This window comes from Neopelma chrysocephalum, unplaced genomic scaffold (assembly GCF_003984885.1).
Source record: "Neopelma chrysocephalum unplaced genomic scaffold, ASM398488v2 Primary Assembly neopelma1_147, whole genome shotgun sequence".
Lineage (NCBI taxonomy): Eukaryota > Metazoa > Chordata > Aves > Passeriformes > Pipridae > Neopelma > Neopelma chrysocephalum.
The window spans coordinates 8,068,272-8,086,712 of NW_020897809.1; the positions used below are offsets into that span (position 1 = coordinate 8,068,272).

The 18,441-nt window shown below is 44.0% G+C and overlaps 1 protein-coding gene across 7 annotated transcripts in view; it reads right to left on the reverse strand.

Annotated features, from left to right (window-relative positions):
* The window catches only part of GRIP2 (glutamate receptor interacting protein 2), a 279,768-nt gene that overhangs the window by 66,653 nt on the left and 194,674 nt on the right, over positions 1 to 18,441 (reverse strand). Inside the window, exon 1 of one of the 7 annotated variants that reach the window (XM_027700694.1) lies at positions 16,200 to 16,303. The exons of the other annotated variants lie outside the window; for them this stretch is intronic. Within the exon in view, the coding sequence (XP_027556495.1) occupies positions 16,200 to 16,239 (40 nt within the window). The 5' untranslated portion in view covers positions 16,240 to 16,303. Of the gene's footprint in view, positions 1 to 16,199; positions 16,304 to 18,441 lie in introns of those variants that run through there. 7 annotated transcript variants of the gene reach the window in all.

Here is an 18,441-nt window from a genome sequence, read left to right on the forward strand (position 1 = left end):
TTCCTCTTAACTTTTCTTATAACAAATTTCTGAGTGAACAGCCAGAGAAAACAGGCACAACATAAACAACCACACTTGCTGGAAATAAAGTCCTCACCCCAAAGACGGTGACTGAGCTTTCTCCCATTTTCCCAGATAATTCTGGTGGAAAAAGCATTATCAACCTGCTGCCAGTTCCTGTGACAGCCCTACTGCAATGATGCTGCACCCCCAACCCCAGGCTAGGAACGTGCTCCACTGACTGCAGCTTCTTGTGCTATCAGAGGTTGTTGTGGCAGCTCCTCCATCCAATTGTGCAGCTGTTGTTCCTGGCATCCGAGCCAGGAAGAACTAGTCCAAACTTTGAGGTCTTTGCAAGAGGAAGTTGTGTTTCTTAATTTCTTTCCCTTGATAGACACAGCATGAAATTCATCTCCCCACACCCGCCACGTCTCTCCTTCTTTTCTTCTAAAGACTGTATTCATTCACCTACCAACCCTTCTCAGGCATGTATAATTTCATAACCACCTGCTGCTTTATTCACAGGAATCAGATCTATGAAAGATATAATAGCCTATTGTTCAACAGAAAATCCATGCTTTGTTCTTCTGTTTTTTTCTTTTTAATAAGAAACCAAAATTACTTTTAGAGGAATAATTTGTTTCAAGCAATCATTTTCAACTGAAATGCTGTAGATAGTTATTTGCATAGCAGTAGCCTTTATGGCAGCAAGATATGAGCCAGAACATGTACCTGTTGCCAAGCAGGTTGGCTTCCAAGGGATACCAGAGCTTATTTCTTACCCCCTGCAAGCTCTAAGCACGTACAATACACTCATGGAAGAAGATTCCTGCTTCTCATGAAGATGTGAGAAGAGTTTCTGCATTTAGTAAACAAGTAGATGATTTACTTCAGTGTGTATGTGCACAAAGCCCATTTAAGTTGTCTCTGCAGAGAAGCCAGGCTTTGGAGAGATTTAAGCCACATCGACTTTCACAGGATATTAAACACCTCCTAAGGACTGATCCAAGTCCCATCTGATAAGAATAAATGCTGGACCTGGCTTGCAGTGCCAACATGTGGTACTCCTCACGCTTTCACTGAATACATGGCATTCCATAAAAAAGCATAAAAGGGAATAAATGAAAAAAACACGATTTAAGAATCTGCAGTCAACCTGCCATTACAGTCATGCCTTTTATACACCAGAGCTATCACTACAATGTATTTTTTGTCCCCATTATTGCTTTGGAAGCCAGTACAGAGTAACTTTATTTATCTAAGCACATCTGAGGGAGTATGTGATAGAGGACCTGGAAGCAGTTCAAAATTTCCATTCAAGCTGTACTAAGAGATGGAAGAAAAAATACTTGAAAAAGTAAGTAGAATTTTTTATTAAATCTAGTTCCTCTTTTTTTTCCCTGGTTTCCTGCAAAAATTAACTTCACCTGCTGTCCTGTTGCACCTCTGGAACCCAGTAGCCAATATCCATCAACCTTAGGGGGAGAAATTGCAGCTTAAAAGAAGATTATAGTCTTATAACTTTCAGTAAAAATGTGTCTTGAGTAGAAAAAACTCAAATTATTTCTCTCAGCAAAGCAAAGAGCTGTTGTGTAAACCAGCTCCAGACCAGCTTCACCACTTGTTTTCCTCTGCATGGTAGGGAGGAGTCCAAGGGATATTGGATACAAAACTGTTGAAAATAAGTGCTCTTTTTGTCTTTTGCTCACAGAGGAGCTTATGTTGTTTTTCTGAAGTAGCCTGCGATTTCATTTCTTTAATTTAAAAGTATCAGGGATGACTCTTTCCCCATTCTGGTGAGGATATGCTTTTGTGCATGAAGTCAGGCTTATTAAGAGCTTCTTGAAGCATTGCATAGGCTGGGTCTTCAGCAAAACAGCTTTTCCCAAAGAAAACCCAAACATCTTCACTTTTGTCCATCTCTTCCAAAGAATCCTCTAAAAACATCCACACCAAGAAGATCCCTTTTCACTCAGTGAGCCCTCTCCAGTTCACTTAAGTGCTCCCCAGCAATTTCCAGTGTTAAAGGATAAAAAGAAAGAGAGAAAGGGATAGAGACTTCCAACAATCCCTCTCACCCTCCCAGGCATTTTCAGACAGCTTCATCAGTTTATATTTATGAATGACCTGGTGGCAGGGGAATCCACGCAGTGTCACCTCCCCTTGCAGGTTCATTTGCAGGCACAGACACACACAGAGCACTCACAGTAATTTTGTGCATGAGAGATAAGAACAGCGCAGAAACCAACTCAATGAAATTATTATTTCTCAATGATTCTGGTGCCTGAAATGATGTTATTAAAGTTACATTTTCCAGTCAATCTGGCAATTTCTCTTATTAAGCAGCGTAGACTGTACTGGGGAGAGTCCAACACTAAGCTGGAAAGATGAAATATTGCTGATATACTGATTGCGTTATCTGAAGAAACTACCTTTCAAGGGTAAAAATTAAAGAGGAATAAGATACATTTGCAGACTGATCTTTCATGAAAGTTGTCCAAGTTAGCAATTGTAATACGGTGAGAAATAACTCCCAGGAAAGAATGCCTCACTAGATACAACTGGGTTTATCAATCTGTGCAGCAGACAGCAGTAAATCCTAGCTGGCAAGGGAATACAATTCTCCCTATTAACTCCACGTAAGCTTCCAAACTTTTTCTTTAATATGAAGGTGCATAAGAAATGCAGCCTGCTGAATCCAAACCCTGAAGACTTCCCTTCTTTCAAGCACCAAATGCCATGCTAAGTGACTGTGGAGTGAAATAAAATAAAAAAGACTGCTCTATTGTGGGTTTTCAATCAAATGAAATTAAATACTGTCAGTTTATTAAACTTTAGCACTCAAATCACTGGTGCCACTTAAGCCTAGCAGCCACTATTACTTATGTGTCTAAAAACCCTGGAGTTAGTCAAAAAGGGAAAACAAGCTTTGTTTTAATGAAAACCATCATAATTGCTTTCACTGCACAGTGTTTGTCTCTAAGCTGCCTCCCAACTAGGAAGACTTGTCAGAAGTCTATGCCCAAGCAGGCAAAAGCTTTTATTTTTGACATATCAATAGTTAAAGCCTAAAAAAATTATCAATGGCCACACTACAAAATGTCTTGGTGTTTTGGGTTTTTTACCTACCCTGTCTTACCTAATGCTGGGCTTGTACTCAAAGAGGTCCAGGGAGGTGATGGGAACACAGGACTCAGGAGTCACAGGCAGTGCCAAGAACTGAGAACCCTCATACACAGCCTGGGCAGGAACATGCAGCACAAATCAACAGCTTGGAGACAACAGAACAGGGAGAAGTCAGGACTTCCATCTTTTGAAATGGAAATCGATTTCCTGCAGTGACAGTTTTAGTAAATTCTTTGACCTATTTTGCCTTTAACAAACTCCCTTTTGGTCCCTACAATGATTGCCTTAAAAATGGTACCCCTTGTCTTTCATCCTCCAAAAGAACTGTTAAATCAAGAGGTTGTTAACTTCCCAGGGAGGGAAGGAGTTTAAGAAGTACAAGGTAGTGCTGTAGTGAAGAGGGGGAAAAGGCAATCTGATCTGGTGCATGAGCATGGCAGGGGAGCACGTAACTCTTCAGTGGAGATGTAGAGAGCCAGAATTTGCAAATGAAAGCTCTAGAGATGCATCTTAGATACTGGAATATGTGCATGTCCTCTCTTTCCACTGAATGTGAAGAATTAACCATCTGGACACTGTGTCACAGAGTGTCTTGTCATGATGGATGGTCATCTTTCTAAAAATTATTTGTCACTCCTCAGGCAATTCAGAGGATGGTTCACGGGCACTAAACTCTAACCTGTATTATGCAGGGGTTGAGACTGGATTTTGAATGCCTCATTCACAACCTAGACTTAAAAAAAAAGCCCAAAAAACAAAACAGGTGAAGGTGCCATTTGGGATGAAATTGGCTGAAAAGAAAAATCCCAGTTCAGTGAACAGGTAATTTTTGTCCATAATAGGTCTTTTCTGCAATCCTGAATAGCTCAAAGCTTGAGATTCCACCTCAAATGAAGCAGAAGGATACATCAATATTTCTGCAGCAGAGACCAAAAGCAATGACTGACAAGGTTGCCTGAGCTACCTTTTTCTGGTGAAAAGATGCTTAATTTCAAACAGAGGGAAAACTGGAATACCCACTTCCCAACATATACATGGATGTGAAGTAGAAAGTTAGAGCATGAGTTCTGAAATAAAAGTGGAGTAATAAAAACTGTCATCGGACATCCCCCCAGAGGGAAGACAAGGTGGCAAAAAGACACTGTGCCAAGATTCAGCCTGGCAATCGTTTATGAAGAGGGACTTACTACAGGTGTAATACCTTTGTTTTTCTCCTATAGCACTTCCAAGAGAGTCCTTGTTACACAAGCAAATTACATGCTTCCAAGAGTACATGCAAAGTTTTAGCATCTATGCTAAACTTACAGCATACAATGTGGAGAGCAACTAAAGAAGGGTAAACCAATCTAAAGGAAACCTGCTAGGAAATATAACTCCTTAGATCAGGAGTTCAGAAAAGTCCCATCTTACAGTGAATCACATCCTGCTTCCCTGCTGATCTCCAGCAGCATCATCCGTTTGACATGGGCAACCCCTGCACCATCAGGATTTAAAAACGAGTGGGCAAGGGCAGCCCAGGAGGGCTTTTGCAAGGAAGGTCACCCCACCACGTGTCCAGGTTAGCACCCTCTCTCTGCTCCCAATTACAAGTCTGCTCGATTTGGGGAAAAGGCCAAGAAAATGAAATGAGGCATCAAATCTGGAAGATTTGCTGTGCCAGTTCAAGAGGTGGCTGAGATTGATGCAGGTCCATGCGTGGTGTGAATCAACCTCAATGCTGACAGTAATAAGAAAATCCATGCAAACCACAAGAAAATAAAAAACAATAAATCAAAAAAACCCAGGCAAATCATGCAAAAGGAGAGATGCATTTCACTGCAGTAACATTTAATAGAAGCATGAGCCAGGGATCAAGGAGTGAAGCAAGAAAACAGATTTAGATAAAACCTAAAGGACACCACCAGCACTAGCATAAAAAAGTAAAATAAAGTATGAGGAGCAGATATCAAAAGTGTCCACGACCTTGTTTGCTACTTCACTGATCCTATCATCTCAACTAGGCTACGGCTTCAGAAGGAGCTATGAAAAATCAGAGCAGTTTGGTGAACCAGGACACCCCTGGCCAAGTGTAGCCCCCAGCCAGACACATGCTCAGCCCCAGGGGCAGCAAAGGCAGGGCCAGCACTGCACACACACTGAGCTGGGAGAACAAACCAGCCTGACCCAGCAGAGAGCAGAGGCAGAACGTCCCCAGCTTTCTCTGAAGAAAGGGGGCCCATATCTCCAACAGCTTTTTCCATCATCCCATGAGCCAGTGCACTAAGTTATCCCACAACCAGGTTTGCCAGCGATGGGGTGATCCCCCAGTTGGAGCCCCCAACTCGCAATGCAGCCCCCAAGGTTTGGGAGCCCCTTTTAGGAGCACTGCAAAGACAGCTGGTACTGCCGGAAGGTGACATCATGCGAGAAGACATTCAATGCAGTAGGTGGCAAATCAGGTGCTTTATCCCAGATTTGCACTGCATTCTGATGCAAAGTGCTTAAAAGCCAGTGGGAGTCAAGAAATAAGGAAGAAGTTCCAGACAGCATTAACTATTTTAAAAGAAAGATTTCCGGCACCCCATTTAGACTTGTTTTCAGCTTATCCACGAAGCTCTGCTAAACCTTACTAAGACTTAATTCCCATAAATGTGATTCTCCCTCAACATTCAGCCAAGTAGCGATGTTTCAAAAAGAGTATATACCAAATCGTGGGAGTTGGATTATTCATTCATGTGGTAAAAGCCATTATATATGAATATATACAGATGTTCCCACTTCATGACTGATCTAAACATATGTAGATTTTAGACTCTGACACACAGACCATCTATTATGCAATGGCCCATGTATGTGCCTGGGCTGCTTTTATCCTCAGCTGTGTCAGGAGGATTCATGGGAGCTGTGTGAGAGATGGAATAAGCTTATAGTTAAAAGACGAAAGAAAGTTAAAGCAAGAGCCTCTCTTAAAATGAAAGGAGAGAGGGAGAAGGAGAGAAATCAAAGAGCCAGGGAATATCAGATTTAGCAGGACAACAAGATGAAATATGAAAGTTTCAAAGATCAAAGTTATTTGATGTTGGAACTGGTGCAGCCTGACCTCATCAAATCAGCTGTTAAAAATTTGCCTGAATTGCCCATTAAATCTTGCTTCCAACGAGTCCTGCTCCTGTTTTTGCCCCACTTCTTGCTTCCCATCAAGCCCTGACTTGGCTTCAGGCTCTGCTGACATCCCATCCTCCAAACAGGCTGATGTCCAAAGATCAGCAGAGCACCACTGTGATGAAAGCAAACATCTGTTTAGTATGAACAATGGATGAGACTCCACTCCAGCAGAGTTATTAATGCACTCCAGCTGTTTTACAGAGCTGCCTTCATGCAAATCGTTGTGCTGATTTCCAGTTGCTTTACATTGCACAGGTGACGCAAAGCAGGCGGAGAACCCAGTCTCAACTACAGCCAGCACAAGAATTCCCAAAAGGCATGGAAACTCCTGGTGAAATTCAGAACAAATTGCTGCAAGCTGTGCTCTGCAACCCTCTTAAAGTCTCACAAGAGATCCTCATTCTGGTGAGCAAACAGGGGCAGCTTGGGATTAGCCAGGAGCAGGGTGCCAGCCACAAGGAGCCACAGGTTGGGGAACGGAGGCACTGGTTAAAACAGCACTCAAGGTCTGGTGAGTGCCCAAGCTTTCCCAGTCATCACAAAATCCAGAGGGACTGGCTCATGGCAGACTCATGCCAAGGACTGAGGAAAAACCATTTTTGCATTGCCCTAGGCAGATACTTGCTCCCCTTTGAACAAGGGAGGGGGTCAAGTCAAACCTGGGTGAGACAGGGTGAGGAGAAGCTCTCCCGGGGCTGGGTTGAGCAGCCCCAGCAGCACAGCTCCACCTGCACCCCAAACCTGCCTTCTCCTCACGCACCGCAACCCGAGGCCAGGCACGTTTATACCAAAACAAGGGCAGATGTCTGAAAAGATGCAGCACACACCTGAAAGGTCGCAGCTGGGAATTTTACAGCTTAGAGAGGATGGGAAGCAGCGATAAACCTGGGGAAAATTCAGGTGTAGCTAAAGACCGCAGAGTCTTGGGAAGAGAGGAGACGTATGTGACAGCCCTTCTCCACACAGGAACACAGACCATTAAATGTAATGCTTCACATTATGCTTCCCAAATACCCACTTAATTTTGATTTAACAAGGCTTGTGCTAATAAAAATTAAAGCCAGCAGGTTCTGTCGAGTGTGTAATAGATGTGTGGAAGAGCAGCATGCGCAGGTATATCTAAAATTAACTATGAATACTAAAACTGACTACTTTTCAAACCTCTGGAAGTCTGGAGAACGCTGCAACCACTTGGATACAAGCACTCAGCAGGGTGCTGTGCAAGTGCCTGCCCAGCCCCCCACCTCATCAGTGATCCTCAGGATTGTAGGGAGACATCCTCACACCAGGTATCTCCTGTTCCCATCGTGCTAACCTCCAGATGGAGTCTGGATGCCTCTGAGACCAGATATTGCCAAGTGCTTACCTCTTGCCACTGCAGGCCAGAACCAAAGGCAGCTGCCAATGGTACATTTCCACCACTTTTGCAAAAGTATGGATGTCTATGGGGCCATACTGGTGCAAGAGAGCTGAGTGTGTGCTCAGGGAGACGAGAAGGAAGAGATTGTCTCTGTGAACATTAGATACAGGAGATCCATTTAATGACTAAACACACATAATTGTTTGCTTATAAAACGCGGTGTCACATAAATCTGCCAGGAGCTAATTGCCTATTATAGCTCATGGTGCTGCTCGAGCCGGCTGCTGAATGATAAAAGGACCTTTAGAAAGCAGGGAAAGCCAGCGGAGCTCCACTTGCCTGCCTCCACCACAGCTTCCAAACGTTTTGTTCTCCAATTCCTGCAAGGTGAATGCTTATTCCACCTCTAAGTGATGGGGTGCCTCTGCCAAGCTCGCTTGAGTGGGGAGGCTGGGGGTAAACTGAAACACGAGGGGGAAGAGGAGTTGCTTTGATTCTTTTTTAAAGTTATTATTACTAAGAATAACAACATTTTCTCTGTTGCCTCATGCCTCTTGCCCAGCCTCACAAATCACAGCAGGTATCCCGACTGCCTCCGCAGCCAATTGGGAGCTGAGTGATATTTGCCACCACCCTGATGGCAGCAGTCACCTTGCATAGCCCAGCTACAGCAGCAAGGAGTAGGGAATAGCAGGGACAGGCAAGGGAGCCATGGACACCTGATTTTGGTGCAAAATAGGAAGAAATGAGCCATGTACCCTCTGTTTCAGCGCTCTTCTAACTTCACCCTGATTTTAACTCCACAGGTCACCTGGGAGTTTACAAGTCACCTGGGCTGTCTGATCCAGATCTATACACACCTGAGCATCTTCCCACTGATTTCCTGAGATTTCAGGTATATCTTTGTGGTTCTACCCCAGGACCCCATCTAGTCCCTTCCTACCTCACACTCACACGCACACATGGCTTCATTATGTGCTGCAGAGGGGTCAGCTGAGGGTGAACCTGCCGAGAATGTGCCCCGAGATGCCCCCCTGCTCCCGGGGCTGCAGGTTCAAGGCACTCTGGCAGCACGAGCAACAGAGCACAGCGACTCATGGCAGGAAGGAACATGATCTGTTTACACAGTAGGTTATATGGGAAATGCATCACATTACTGAAAAAAAGACCTTTAGCAAAACGCATACCTTCATCTTATGCCAAGAGTTTAATCCTACCCAAACAGCACCACATTCCACAATGAAATTATCCTCTGTAAATCACCAGGGCAGGAGCAGGCCACGTCCCTCACATTTCAGGCTGAACTGTTCACTGCAGTAAGGACCCCGTACGGATCAGCCATCATGCCCAGAGTGGGCAAGGAGGGTATCTCCACTGAGATCTCATGGAGAAGCAGATGCACTGCTGGGACAACTCCACCAAGGCTGATGGCACAACAGTGGGGACTGTTAGAGGTTTGGCTCAGACTTTCATCATTTGTACAGTCGTGCACATGGTTTCTCAAAGACACAGGAGCAGATTCATGACTTAGCTCAGCTATTTGGCTGGGAAAAGCTGCTGACTGGAGCAGTGCCATCCCACCCTCTCAGCCTGGGGTAAGAGCTCCCACAGGGCAGAGGATGGGTGTGCTGGACCTCTGGGCTCCCCAGGCACAGAGAGCTCTGAGGACAGACAGAAGTTGGGAGGGAAGAATTATTCAGGGTATCAAGCAAGTCAATTTGCTCAATATCTGCAAACAACTTGGCACATAACCTCCAAAACAGAAGCACATACCAGATCAGAGACCTACATCACTCCTTTGGGGAAGATGAGGATGCAATGAAGCAGAAGAATGCAGCAAATCCTGTTTTTATCCACACACCTGGGCAGCAGGGAGCCAGATCTTACTCTTACCAGCAGAAGTTCTTGCCTCCCAGAACAAAAAACACATTGATGTTCTTTGTAACTACTCCACAGCCCTTCTCATCAACACTGTTCTCCCCAAACCTGAGCCAGTTCCTAACTTCAAGCTTCATTACAACAAACCACATGAGTGTTAGTTATATATTGAGGTTAGAAGTTAGAGTACTGCTGGGAAGAAAACCACAACTCTTTCCACCTTGCTAACATGATTTCACGAACCTGCACAATAAGAAACAGATCAGTTATGAGGCGTGATTAAGTGGATCATCTCTTCCTCTCCCAGCTACACTAAATAATTTACAGGGCCATTTTGGGACTGACATGCAAAGCAGTTTAACAATGATTAAACAAAAAAGTATGAGATTCCATCTTTTCATGGTTTCCAGGTGTTGAGATCAATTTACTTCACAGTAATTTTAATTTCTGGGCCTTTCTTTTCCCTCCTCCCCACAAAACCTGCAGCTGCCAACTATGCTGGCATCTACAGCAGCTAGGAAACAAATTTTCCTGTGAAGCAAATTCTTCCAGGATGAATTGAATGAAGGCAGAGCTCATAATTACACATTACTGAAAACATTTCTGTTAAAAAATTGGGGAGATATTTTTATCCACATCTCCAGTTGAAAATCGCTGGGAAAGATGCTTTTGAAAAGCCATCATCCCCAAGCATGTAATTATCAGATCCTTGAACAAAAACACACGGTCAAAGGAAAAAAAAATACTTTCATTGAAATAAAAAAAATCGGGGGTGGCAATTGTTACGAATGGAGGGAGAGAAACTCTTCATCCTGTGTGATTTTGCACATTTCAAGTTACCAGACTGATCTGTAAATCCGCAGATTAATAAACTTGGCAGCTAAGAACATCAAGCTCAGTTAGTAATATTTTTTTTGTTACAAACAGAATAATAATAATATTATAAGAAAAAAAAATCAGAGGTAGACTGGCAGTCAGACTGTCACAGAAGCAGAATTTCCTAACGCCCACACAGGCACGCTTGTCTTGAAACCGTATTCTGCCACCTTGAATAGACAGCCGTACAATGACCTGGGGGCCCTATCCTATCAAGGCTTAAGACCATGCCTACCCTGATGGGATTACTCACTTGCTAAAAATTATGCAGTAGCTGAACCGACAGCTGAAAAGAGCCTTAAATGTTCTTATGCCTGGTAGCATTCAATTGTCAATTGATGAATGTTGCTAAATATTTATTTTTGCTCTACTTTCTCTCCTCCAGCTCTGCATCAACACTTCTTTCTGATTATTATTACTTGTTAGCTTCAATTGTTTCTTTAATTTGCAACACCTACACATGCCTACACAGAAAAGCAGAGGCACCCTTACCTCCGAGTTGCCCAATAACTTTTTCTGACCTTCTGAGTAAAATTGCATAGGATTTCCATCCTTGAGTTATCACAAGCAATAAACATTGGCACCCACACACAATCCATTTTAACAGTCCATTTTCAAAATAAATGAAATCCTATATGCCCTAACATATGCAAACACTTTGGCAGTGCAGTTACTCTTGGCTTCTGTGGATTAACAAAACAGAATAAACATTATAAAGAATAATGAACCTGAACATAAAGTCAAGAGCAAGGCTTAAAACACCACATGAAATTCAGTCCCCTTCTATGGGTCTCTCAAAGCCAGAGTGCAACTCTTCCAGCAGTAATGAGATTTTCTTAAGCAGGTTGGCAAGGAAATTAATGTCTGCGCTGGACACTGGACTCCAATAGTTAGTGCTGGAGAGAAAATCTCAATAGCATTTGTTCAACTGACTCTATGAACAGACATCTGTATGAAATCTGTCTGGCCTTTGCACTGAAAAACACCCTTCTCCTAACAAATCTGTACTAATATGATGTCATGAGCACAACCTTTTAAGATGAAAACCTCTGTAACCTCCATACAGGAGAAATAAAAAAATAATTCATTGTAGGATATTACTTTAGTCTTTTTTCTTCTATAAAAAGCAATTTTGGTGGAACAGGTCATCTCTAGAAAAGAGCAATAATTCATTTTGACTGCATAGATCAGCTCATTTATACTTAAGAGTTTAGTCAACAAAACTTTAAAGACCTGGTCATCAAAGTCCTAAAGCCATCAGCAGGTATCCTTAAGACCTTATGAAGGATGGGTAAGACACCACGAGGCTGAGGAACAAAATGCAATGTTCAATTTGAAAAACAGAAAAGAAAACATTTGCTATCAGAGTAGGGGCAAGATAATGACAAATCCATCGCCTTCCCTTTCAGATCCTGGAACTGAACATCTGTATGTGAGCTGCTAACACCAGATGAGGAGGACTAACTGGAAACTTGGATCTACCACAAGTAAGTCATGCCCACTCAATTTCTTGCCATGAGAGAGCAACATTTCTGGATAGACAGAAAATGCAAGTTGTTATATCTCAATTTTAGAAATGCTTCTGACACTGTTTCATGTGCTATTTTTATAAGTATGTTTGGGAAGCAGGATACAGATGATTATGAAGTGTATGCAAAACTGATTGGAAAACCACACACTGAGAAAATTCTTCGGTTGTTCACAATCAGAAGGGACAGATGTATTAAACAAAGTTCTGCGTGGGCCCTTCCCCAGTCTGGTACACACTTACACACTAAGTGACCTGGATGTTTGCAGAGAGATTGATCTTATTAAGTTTATTGACAGTCCATTAAGTTTACTCCAGGTATGAGGGACTGGAAGCAGGGTGGGAAGTAAATTTTAGATACAGAATGATTCATACACGTTTGAAAAAACAGATGTACAATTCAGTAGAGGTGCACACAAGCTATCAGACCTGGGCAGGGACAATCTCATGAATGAAGAATGGGGAAAAACTATCAAACTGACAGTTAGGAAAGACTCTTCAGATACTGTGGACTGCAAACCAAACGTAATTCCACAGTGCCACGTCATATGCAAGGAAAGCTAATACCCTGGTACAAGTAAGGTGGGTATAGTCTGCAGGATCTGTGAAACCATCATTTCATTTTACTCAGCACTGACAGAAGCCTAATCTTGAATGCAGTGCCCAGATTTGGGTACCGCAGCTCAGTAAAAATGTGATCCAGCTGGACTTCATTCAGATTGAATCAGTGTAGGCTGGTCAGACATCTAGAAGGTCACAACTTCTGAAACTGAGGTGAGGGATGAGTTTTCTATGCTAAAGAGAAGAGAGGGAGGAGAAAGAAAGTGTTATTACTGAGACGTTCGGAATTGTGATGCACAGAGGGAAGGAGTAATCTGTCATCTGTGTTAGGAGAGGAAGCAACAGCACCAAAATTGCAGATGCACAAAGCTTTTCCTTAATATTTCAGTCTATTGAATTAACTTGAGCTGATGTGGTGTTCCCAGATGGTAACATAGGCATGGCCTATACTGGCTCAGGCGAGAGGAACAGCCCAGACAAACTCTCTCTGCCCAATTTTGGCTCAAGGAAATTAAGATCATTGATTCAGACCCAGAGATGTTTGTCTTGGTACGCACACCCCAGATAGTTTTTCTCTTAATCTTTCATTTTGCTGCAACTGAGGCAAAGCTGACAAGTGACGTAAGCAGCTTGATGAGCAGGAGTTATATTAAATAGCACTATTGTGATAAATTCTCCAATAAGAAAGATAAAATCTTTCTCCCTAGGAGATTTATCTATGAAGATTTCCTCCTGTCTTATTCTAGCTCCTCACATTAGTTTTCTATTCCTTTCAGGCATGTTTTTCTCTATTTCTCCCCCCTGCCTATTTGGAAAACAGAGAGAGAACAGAGGAGCTGATCCCCTGAAAAACAACAAGCAGGAAGGGACAGAGATCTATTAACAAGTCTCTATTCCTGGATGTTCCCACCCTGCAAATAAAGGGTGTAGTTTGCTGGTCTGGAAGAAGGGACAGGAAATTCACACTGTTTTCCTTGGTCTGCAGAGAGTCCATCTCACCCTAAAAGCATGGCTTCTAACGGCAACAAAAAACCCCACAACTAAAACCAATCAACAAACCCAAACAGAAAAGCACTGAACAGCCTCATCTACTACCTTTACTTTTCCTTTGCCTTCCATACAAAACATACTTTAAAAAATAAAAAACAATTAAGCTACCCAAATGCATACACCTGAAAGACAAAGGGTTTTCTGAAGTTACCTGTGCTGTCTTCAGTAAACCACTTGGGCTGATTTGCAGCAGGATCCTCAGCTGGTCACTTGGAGCAGCACAAAGGAGATTCAATAAGCTCTGTCACCCTGCCCACTCCTGCAGTGATCCTGCAGTAAGGACTAACTGAAGTTTGCTAGAGCAAAACATAGATGGTGTTCCCGGACTTCAGAAAGGCCACGAAGCATTTCAGGGAAGTCCTTCAATGGCAAAATTGGAAGAGTTCTTGTGGAAACACACTATCACCTCCATCAGCAGAGCCACACACAGTCTTGGTCTAACCAGATGAAAAACACTTCCCCCACCTTCCTTAAAACATCACAGCTAGTTTGCATTTTCTGACCCTTCCATTCTGAAGGACAGACAAAAGTTCTGTATTATTAAATTGCCCCATCAAAAAACTTTTGAGAGTGGCTGAAGGAGAGAAAAGAAATCACCAAGGCCCTAATGATGGTGGGCCCAGAAAGCACTTTTGAAATGTCTGGATGCTTCTTTAAACAATCCATCTGGTTTTGCCTATCACACTCACAATGCTAAAATGAGTGATAAGATAGCAATTAACTTCACTGCTTCCATTCCAGATGATTTCCAGATGAAGAGATGAGTCTCATGAACAAGCCAGGTATCAGGAGAAAAAACACATTACCAAATCAGCTGAGTGGCCAAAAGAGAGCTCCCTTAATGTGTCAGCAAAGCCAAACCCAATGTGTTGTAATCAATCCCCCTCAAAGCTCTTTTCTGTGCACTAAAATAACAAATAAGAACAGGGATGGCAGACATGGAACTAGATGGTTGCCCATCCCTCTCTGTCTTTGCTCTGTGGCTGGTGCAATGGATGGCCTCACCTGTGGGGTGCTGAAGAAGACAGTACCTCCTGGGTGATGAAATCATGGGCTTGGTCCTCAGGAGCACCACCAGCACAAGCTGTGAGGGTCTGACACCAGGGTGAAGAAGGCTTCCTTACCCACTCAGTGACTGCACCATTCCCTTGTACACGACACAGTACTGACCCAAGGGTCTCAAGAAAGGTTTGGGGCTGACATCAGGAATATTTCTCATTTGATCACCCAACACCCAGACAACATCACTGTTTGCAGCAGTACAGTGATCTGGAAGCACCAGATGTCTCTGGTGACATGTTGGAGGAGCTGCATGAATGACCCTGTCTGTGGCTGGTGGCATCCAGGAGACCCCTCCAGCACAGTCAGTGTCAGCCACCTCGGAGCCAGGGGCCCAGCTTATGGCTGAGCCCCAAGAGCAATGGGGAGCTCCCGCCAAGTTGTCTTTTGATCTTTTCATGGAACGGCTGCATTCCTGCCCTGTTAAATCACGCACCCAGGCTCCCTCTGCCTACCAGGACTCATTACCGTGTCTCAGGCAGCTTCAAAATAAGCCCCAGCCTCCAAAATGCTCCTTGCTGTGCTGGAACGGTAGGTGGACATAGCATCTAGTCACCATCCATGGGATTAGGCAACACAGCCAGGCCAAGCTGCTTTACACCTGGTTCATTTTAGCCCTCAGATTTAGAGAGGGAAAACAATTTTCTAAAGTTAGGTTCATGCTTTAGGGCATCTAGAGGCCAAGGAGATGACAGTCTCACTACATCACTTCAAACAGTGTAAAATGATTCAGAAACCATAAGTTTCCTCTGTATTTCCAACCCCAGTGTCTGCTTTCAGAAAGGAAACACTTGCTTCAGAGCAGAAGAGCAAGCTGCATGCAGTACATTCAGCTGCAACAAGCAGAGCTGTAGCATGCAACAAAGTACCTGAATATTGCACCCTGTTAGAAATATCAGAGCCTGTTCCTCCTGGAAAGACTGGGGCCAGGATTTGATGTCTGTGCCCTTTGTAAAGGTGCCCTTCTACACTCCTTTACTCTCTCTTTTCCAGAAATTAAATAGATTTTTTTATACTCCACGGTAATAGTGAACTGCTCGCCCAACTTATCTAAACAGGGTTTAGCAGCTCATTGAAATGGCAGATTTCTAGCATGAAATATTTATTAGACAAGGTAATAGTGGATTACACTGGAGGTGGGGCGATGGCAGTGATCCCACCACATTCAGCAGAGTCCCTTACCCCCATCTTCCCCTCCCAGGCCCCTATTCACCACTGCTGAATGCCCAGCCCATTCACACACTGATCTTGGAAAACAGAAGAGCTACATGTAGATTTTGCTTTTTAAAAAGCCAAAGCAACCGTAAAGGCTCTGCAATATCTGAGGTGCCTTAAGAACAGCCCCTGTGTCTGCCAATCTTCCAGCTGGAGAACGGGAAGCCAGCCTGAAGGGTACTCTCCAGTGGTCACAGAGAGAAATTCTTTACAGACAAGCAGAGATATATTTTGCAAATCAAAGCAATTAAGTTTGTATGCAATGGTTTTGAATTTGCAAAACAGTTTCAAAGTAGCACATAAAACTGCTAATGATATTAAAGGCAGTTAAAAGGAAATCAGATTAAACAAAAGTAAACTACTGGAGAAGGGGAGGAGGAAAATACAGACAGGCTCACTCACCAAAGTCTGACTGCAAATCCTTTTTCAGTCCACAAAGCATGTCTGCTGTTATCTATCAAATCATTCAACTAATCGTAACAGCCGCTCCGTTCTCTCTCCCTGCCCGCGCTGGAATCCTTTCCCAGCCAGCCTGGGCTCACTCTCGGGCTGCCTCTCGCCGCCGAGTGCGGCTGCAGCGCACACGCTGCTCCCTCACTCCACGGCAGCAAGACCAGGCAGGAATTGTCCTGGGCACTCCAGTTTGCGAGGACTCAAAAATGTGGCAATCCTTTAGACAGAAACGTCTTTACACGGATGTTTAACGTGTGACTCGCCAATCCTGTGCAGAAATAGGAAAATGAAGGATATGGGCTTTGGGGTTTTTTTATAGGGTCCTAAAAATGCCGTGCTAGTTCTCTCGACTCCGCTGGCCATCAGGCATTGCAAAGCAAAAGTTGGAAGCGCAGTGATTAATCGGAACAGCTGGTTGAAGGGGAGGCAGCCACCGAACCCTGACGCTCCGGCAGATGCAGCAAATGTCGAGCGTGCACTTCATTCCCGGCGGTATTCCACCGGTGGAGAGCGGGCATCATCCCATGGAGATGTGCTGGCCCCTTCCTGCCAGAACCCTTCGGTGGCTTTCACGGGGATTTCAGGCGACGGGGGGGTGGGGGAATAAAAAAAAAAAGCATAAACCGGAGGAAGGCGGTGCTGCGGCGGAGGCACCGCTGCCCCCGCGCTCCGCACCAGCGGCACAACTTGGGCGGCAGCGGAGCCGCGCTCCGGCCCCGAGTTGCAGCAGCAGCAGCAGCAGCAACGGGGCTGAACGCAAGAAGAGGCTGCGACTGCAGTATTGCCTGACACACTTTCCTCTCCCCCACCCCCTCTTGGCAAGTGCTTGCAGAGCCTCCAGCACCTTTCAAGGCAATGTCAAGCTGCTGTCAAAGTATTACCCTGCCTCCCAAACACACACACACACAATGCTCGTAAAGGAGTATGAGGCTGCAGTCCTGTGTCCTGCCTACAGCATTTGCTGAAAACTCGGTTTAACCCTTTCTTAGGAAGGGTTTCTCAACAGAGGAACCAGCACGGGCAAAATGTATGCAAGTGCTGTGCTACGATTTGGGTGAGGGGAGACTTTGGGGGCAATGATGGGAACCAGCTGGTCACGGGGAGTCTGGCCCTCCAGGAGAGGATGCTGAATGGCTCCCTCCAAAACTGCTGGTCCTGCACTGTGGGTGGGGATAGGGCATTAGCCTCTAAGAAATGGTTGTAATGAACCAGTGTCTGCTTCTTTTGCTATTAAAATAGAAGACAAAGCAGGCTGATTCATGTTGAAGATACAGAGCATGCAAGGGGATGCCACTGCCCTGGCTGTGGGTCAGTAAGTCTGTCTGCAGGGTACACAGGGTTGGATCCTGCCTCCAGCACCATGCAGGTCCCCTTCTCAGGCAAGCTGTGAGATGCAAACTGACTGTAGCAACCAGCCCATGGCAGTGTTCTCCACAGTCACTCTATTCCCTTGGGAACTGGTGTCATCTATAACAGCAAGATTATACCCACAAACAGTGAAGAGACAATCATGGTCCAAAGTACAAAAGCCATCTACACTTTTGTATGAGGATCCAGTCATGTTTGGGACTGCTATTAGATTTGTGTGAAAGTGGCCAAGAGGTTACAAATTTAGAAGGAAGCTCATAGAGAGGCAGCAAGGTTAAGTCTTGCTTCCTTAGGAAACAAAACAGGATAAATCGAAAGGGCCTGAACTCATCTGAACATGCCAGCAGAAAATTTTTACAGACCTGGGAACTCTAACTCTGTGTGGAGGAGGAGAACTGGGTTTCAGCCGAATGCCAGGGTTCTTGCTCAGATTGAAATGAAGCAGCATCTCTATTGTGGTTCAAACTCAGCTGTTTCATGCACAGACAACTTATACAAAAGCAATAAAATTACTAACTAATAAAAAACTACTTACAAAAGAGATATTTTGGTCCATAATTTGTTTTTAAGAAGCTGTTCAGTCTGACAATAGACTTAATTAGTAATTGAGGCAAAATTTATAATTAGAAATCTTTTCATACAGCTCTTAATGCTTTTGCTGCAGAGAAATTCCATCTTAAAGGAAAAAAAACATCACCAGTTGCACCACAATTAGAAGAAGATGCTAATTTGAGAATAGCCCATTACTTTGGTTGCCATGAAATGGATATATCCAATATGATGTTTTAAAGAAAAGCTAAAAACAATTGTTTGTGTTTATACC